Source organism: Tupaia chinensis, unplaced genomic scaffold (assembly GCF_000334495.1).
Source record: "Tupaia chinensis unplaced genomic scaffold, TupChi_1.0 Scaffold000153_1, whole genome shotgun sequence".
NCBI lineage: Eukaryota > Metazoa > Chordata > Mammalia > Scandentia > Tupaiidae > Tupaia > Tupaia belangeri.
This window is the reverse complement of record NW_006159624.1, coordinates 943718-950283: the sequence shown is the minus strand read 5'-3', so window position 1 is coordinate 950283 and position 6566 is coordinate 943718. Positions and strand designations below refer to the sequence as shown.

The 6566-nt window shown below is 38.8% G+C and overlaps 1 protein-coding gene across 3 annotated transcripts in view; it reads right to left on the bottom strand.

The window, feature by feature from the left end:
- Positions 1–1812: 1812 nt before the first annotated feature.
- RNF20 (ring finger protein 20) overlaps positions 1813–6566 on the bottom strand; it is a 39342-nt gene continuing 34588 nt past the window's right edge. For all 3 annotated transcript variants that reach the window (XM_006145559.3, XM_006145560.3, XM_027770695.1), the window contains exons 16-20: positions 5582–5794; positions 4631–4756; positions 4000–4140; positions 3160–3261; positions 1813–2903 (exon numbers count right to left, since the gene is read on the bottom strand). In XM_006145559.3, coding sequence (XP_006145621.1) covers positions 2727–2903; positions 3160–3261; positions 4000–4140; positions 4631–4756; positions 5582–5794 — 759 coding nt within the window. In that variant the 3' untranslated portion in view covers positions 1813–2726. The remainder of the gene's footprint in view (positions 2904–3159; positions 3262–3999; positions 4141–4630; positions 4757–5581; positions 5795–6566) is intronic.

Below are 6566 nucleotides of genomic sequence, written 5' to 3'. Positions count from 1 at the left end.
CAAAGTATTCCCCAGGAGGCATGGCTAAACAATCCCTTCTCCTCCATCCTCCTCTTGGGATTTTGGGCACACATGCACATGCACCCGCCGTACTTTTCAAGCCACTAGATCTGGGACTCAAACCATAGAGTCTGCCATGTGGAATCCAGCACCTTAACCTCCACACCACCTAAGTCACCTGAAAAAAAAAAATTGTTTTTTTGAAGAGGCCTCCAGTACTTCTACAGTAGTCACTGAAATAAGCATTTTAGAGACATTAATAAAATTAATAAAAAATAAATAAAAAATAAAAACACTCTTTAAAGTTTCTATAGATCTATAGCTATGATTTCTAATTTATTTGCAATTAGTGAAGTTTCAAAATTCCTTTAAATATCTGAAAAAGGCTACAAATAATGCATATACTACAAAAATGAAACCTGGTATGCACTTTGAGTATATTCCTGAAGCCCAATCATTGACCTCTTCTGTAGTGAGAGAAACTATGATTAAAAAAAAAAAAAAATCATCACTGTTTTTAAGTCATTATCTGGAAATGAGTTGAAAAGCTCACCTTATACTGGCTGGACCTCAAACTAGTTGAGACCAGGCTTCCTGCTCTGCTCAATCAGAGGAGCTTTCCAGAAATCCAGCATCCCATGGGACTAGTGGTTTCTTCCCCCATAGTCTACTCCACATCCTCTGGTGGTAAGCAGATGGCTTTCCAAGCCAATCGTCATAAACAGCTAACATCCAAGTCCCAACCACCTTCTGCCCAAGTAGCCTATTTGCCGAAAATAGTCAAACGACAAAGTTATGTTCAAGCTAACCCTGTAAGAAAAGTGAAAAACAGGGACCAGCAGCTGGCTATGCTGCTGGACTCCCATGTAGTTGACCATGGTTCGAGTCCCAGACCCGGTGGTGGCTTAAACTCATGCTAGACACATGTGCATGTATGCCCAGGATCCCGAGAGGAGAACAGAGAAGGGATTGCAGCGTGGCCATACCCCCTGGGGGGTGGATTCCTCGCTTTCTGTCTCTCTGTCTCTCTGGCGAACGTATGTGTCCTATAGCAAAAACCTCTCCAAAAAAAAATAAAAAAAAGAAAGAAAAGTGAAAAACAAAGAAAAAGTGTCCTATTATTGAATGAAAACTCATTGTGTCCAGGAGTAAGGACTAATCCCAGTATGGCTGTGTGTGTGTGTGTGTGTGTGTGTGTGTGTGTTGTGTGTGTGTGTGTGTGTGTGTGTTGGGCAGGAGATCAGGGTAGTGGTGTCCCATGACCTCTCTTCATGACCTTCTAAGATTCCCACAATTAGACTCATTTCTTAATCCATACAACATGACTGAGAAATTCATCTCAAATTATGATTACTGTCAGTTAACCACCAAAAAAGTAAAAAAAATGGAATTTGTCTTTAACCCTCTTCTAGGACAGGTGGTGATCAAGAGAGAACCATTTTACATCACTCTTTATCAGAGATATAGAAAACCTCTGGTTTGCTGGTTACTATAAATCTTACAATCCAAGAACTTTCTTTCTAAAATACCAGGCAGAATATTATACTCCCTGGAAAACAAGGCACAATCTCTTACCTCCACAGGGATAACAGAAGAGAACTAGATAGTCAAACAAGCTATCACCTTTCAGGCAAAATCTCTTCTCAGAATAGACTCAATAAAATGATGGGAAGAAAAATAATTAAATACTTCAAACACAGCCAGCCTCTTAATCTGAGCTATTTCCATTCAAGAGAATTCTAGAACAGGAGGCAGAAAATCAACCAGTAATAGCAAAGACAAAAGGCTGAAAGAAAAACCACAAACACAAAAGCAAATTGAATCCTGCTTTTAATTGAAGTTTGTGGAATATAAAGTCCTGCAGAACCATTACAGAGAATCTTCTGGAAACCAGGAATTACAACAATCCCTGTGGAGAGGAAAATGAGAGTAATTCATAACTCACCCAGGCCTCTCTATATCAGGTTCTGAGTACCCAGAAGACTTCTTCATCTTCTTAGTCCTATTCTACCATCTTTCCCATCTTGATTTCATTAGAAGACAAAAGGGCTATATTATTTGAGATTATTCTGGCCTCAAGAAATTTAAAGGCTTTAAAGTAGATGAACATTCAAAATTTAAATAACTTTAACAAGGAAGCCAGCTGATCTTAACAAGTTACTTTGCTAGTAAATGGAAATGGATTAAATCATCCTGGATATAATTTCATTAAGGCTTCAAACCATCTAGGAAAGAATAGCACAATTGTACCATTTTATAATCCAAGGTTACAAAAAGTTTACTACACAAAATACGAAAAGTATGTGCCCATAAATAGCTTATTTCTAAAAGATCACTCCCCCAAAATAGCCAGGTTTCTACTCTTTGTTCCCTTCTCAATATTAAAAATACCAACTTGACTTCTTCAAGAGGAATGGACAATCCAAGATTATACAGTTGGTCTGAAGAAGATTATGTTGGAAAGAGACAGAAAATAAACAAAGCCGGCAGGGAAGATTGTTTGTTTCTAATTCATTCTAAAACTCAAGACTCACATTTACCAGTTCTTTCCCCCTAAGGCCATCTAGCTATTAGAGACAGGAGCCTGGACATAAAGTCTGTGGGGCAAGGTAGTTGACAAGTCAAAACTGTCCTGTGGGTGACAGTTAAGGAGAGAGGAGGTAGAGGTTCGGTGGTCAATGAATAAGTGCCTGTCTAGCCAATTCCTCTTCTTCTCTCATCTTCGATCACCCAATGTAGATACGATGGAAGTCATTGGCACCGAAAGCAGCATTACACTTGGGACACTTGCGCTGGCGGGTGTCATAGCGTGTCTTCACACACTCAAAGCAGAAAACATGAAAACACTTGGTAAGTACAGCATCCTTTTTACGCATGTTGCAGCATGGACAGGTCAAGCGTGCCTGAAAAAAAGAAAGACAGTTTGAGCAACCATAAAGGGTCCTGATCCAGATGGCTCTCATATATAAGCAAACCCACAAAGTACCTAGTCAAGAGTACCATCTTCCCAAGGCCCCAAATATTAAAACATTCTCTAGGTACCTTCATTTAAAGAACTTCAGTATTTATTCTCCCCAACTATTAGTAGGCCATTTCAGGCCTACACAGAAACACACACATACACTCACACAAAAAAATCACCAAGGCAGTTTTTCTCACCTTATAATCCTTAATCTCCTCCATTAGAATCTCATCACATTTGGGCACATTATCTGGTTTCTTTGTGGTTTCCAGCTTCCTTCGAAGTCTAGAGATGTCCTCCTGTTATAAAATAGCATACCTGTTAGACACACTTCTCTAGACCCATTATTTTTGAGAAAAATAATTTCTCTAACTTGAACTTTCACTGTGTAAAAAAGGACTTTCTGTCATTTTAAGTCCAGTTCTCTTTAGGAATGTAGAGAAGTACAAATGACAGGACATTTTCTTTTGTTTTAGAACAGGCAACTATAACCTAGTCCCAAACTAGAGCTGCATCTAACTACTCCCACCTCAGCCCTGTGAAAATGCAATCTAAGAATTTAAAGGGCAGGCCACTCTGTTTTACAGTAACTAATTTTAAACTAAACCAACAATTTACAAACATACAGATAAGGATAAAAAGGTATCATTAGCAATACCTGACAAGACAAAATACAGAAACTGTAGGAAAACTTTAAAATCCCTTAATGTTGTTTATGCTTCTATACCTATAACATGGCACAAATTCACTCATGTAATAAATTCTTACTTCAAGCTGCTAGGCTTCACAATAGGCTTGGCAATATATTAGGTTGTTGGTACAGTCATGACGTATTTTTCTATGTTTTTCTATGCAAAAATGCATCATAACTTTCCCAACAACCCAACAGCAGTGAAGAAAACACACTCGGGGTCTTCTCTCAAGAATCTTACAGTCTAATAGGCAATGACACACACTAGACTAATGACTCATCATCTGGGTCACTTCAGACCTCAAAAAACACCTAAAAGATGAAATGTAAAGAAAATCGCCCATACCTGGGCTCGTTTGAAATTGAACATGTCCTTTTCTTTGGTGACACTGTTCTCCACGATCTCATCCTGAAAATCGTGTAGTTTTTTCTGAGCCATCTCCAGTTGTGCTTTGAGGTCATCTGCAAGCTGGGCTGCCTCCATCGCCTGAGCACGATGTACAAATAACATCTTATCACCCTTATTTTATTTTTTGGGGGGGAGAGGTTTTTGCACTAGGGCACGTGCGCTCACCAGACAGAGAGAGACAGAGAGACAGAAAGCAAGAAATCACCCCCCAGGGAGGATGGCCACACCGCAATCCCTTCTCCTCCGTTCTCCTCTTGGGATCTTGGGCACGCACGCACACATGCCTGGCATGAGTTTTAAGCCACCAGGTCCGGGACACGAACCGCAATCGACTACGCGGGAGTCCAGTGACACAGCCATTACACTAACTGCTGGTCCCCTTATCACTCTTATTTTTAATGGGGCAAAATGTTAACCCAAGTTAAAAAAAATAAAGTAATAGTAATATAGTAAAGGAATAGAAAATAAGAGAGATATAAGCTGGTATAAAAGTAAACCTACAATTTCATCAGTGTCATGCTTGTTCCTCTGAGACTGTCACTGTAGATTACAGAGTAATCAATCATACCTTGCGTTTATTCATCTCTAAGGCTTGAGTCCTAAGACCCAGCTCCTTCTCCCCTGTGCCGATGTTGCTCTGTAACAGATGCTCCTTCTCTTCTAGTTTCCTTACGACCTGTAACTGTGCATCAACCTTGAAAAAGAGAATCCCATTTTAACACAAACAGAAAGAAAGAGTCAATAAAAACTGAGAACGCTGTTAATCCAGAGTCTCGTAATAGTTAGAAATCTTAAACTACTACTGATTTTACATGAACCTTTAAAATATATGCAAGATTATGATCATTAAAATCTTCACTTTTAAGTGAAATATGATGAAGATTCAGAAAGAGTCTAGAAAGCCACTGAAAAATTCTCCAAATTGCCAGAAGAGAGGAAATTACAATACAAATATGATCTTCAGCAGTCATTCTAATCTTCAAAACCTGGCAATTCATTCTAGAACATATAAATTATGGCTCAAACAAAAGTCTATTTCTTTCAAAATGGCTAGAGGTTCTAAAGTAGTCTTTTCCCCAAAATTAATGCATAAAGTAGAATCAAACAATATTAAGAAGTAAAAAATATTTATATGCCTACCACCTCAACTCTCAAACGTATCCCACCATCCAGAGATAACTATTCTCAGAATTTCTCATGCAGCCTTCGAGAAATTTTTCAAATACATGGCACACACAAATACACACCTTAACACAAGAGATTTTAAAATGAATCGCTTGATATATTTTAGGTATTTTTTCCATATCAGAAGATAGATCCATATTTGTTTTAACCATTACATTGTACTCCTCCATAGAGATGTATGATCTGCTAATATTTACTGGTTCTCTAATTATGAACACATGGTTTTCAGGGTTTTTAAATTATATAAAAATGCCACAATAATCATTCTACATGTACTTCCATGTAGAAAGCACACTACTTCAAAAGAATGGAAAGCTCTATTCATCCTAAATACCTGAGTTTTCAGAGTCAAAACTTGGTCTGCCAGCTCCTCCTTCTCTTCTTTAAGTAACTTATGGATCTGATTGGACTTGATTCGCTCTGACATGAGCTTGAAATTTGCATCATCCTTCTCCCGTAACTGCTGCATCAAACGGATATTTTGCTCCTGCATGTCTTCAAAGGCCTGGCCTGTGACATCCATCTCAGAAAGAAGAGCTTCTTCCTCCTAAAGTAAAGAGGAAGAACCTTCATTTTATTAGAATAGATTTTTTTTGAAAAATTGTTTATTTAATTTTATTTATTCTTTCATTTATTTTAATTTGACCAGAGCGAGAGAGAGAGGGAAAGAAAGAAAGAAACCCACCAGGTACAAGACTCGAATTGTGGTTGGCCATGAGGGAGTGTCCAGCACCTTAACCATTATCACACCACCAGCTAGTCCTTTTTTTACTAGAATCTTTTTTTTTTTAAGAATTATTTTTATTGAACTTATTTTTTTTTAATTTATTTTAATTTGACCAGAAAGGGACATAGTGAATGAGTGAGTGAGTGAGAGAGAGAGAGAGAAAGTGAGAAAGCAAGCCATCAGGTCTGGGACTCAAACCACAGTCAGCCATGTGGGAGTCCAGCGCCCTTAACCACGCCACCTGCTGGCCCCTTTACTAGAATTTTTTAATTCCAAAAAATGAGCACAGGAAGCTATGGTTCCTCCTGTTCGTTTAGGTATAAATTAACCTAGTAACACTCAGTTTTGTTTTTTTGGGGTTTTTTGGTTTTGTTTTTGTTTTTTTTGGAGAGGTTTTATTTGCTATAGGGCGTGTGCGCTCGCCAGACACACAGAGACAGAGAGATAGAAAGAGAGAAATCACCCCCCAGGGGGGATGGCCATACCGCAATCGCAATCCCTTCTCCTCCATTCTCCTCTCGGGATTTTGGGCACGCATGCACAAGCACCTGGCGTGAGTTTAAGCCACTGGGTCTGGGACGCAAACCGCAGT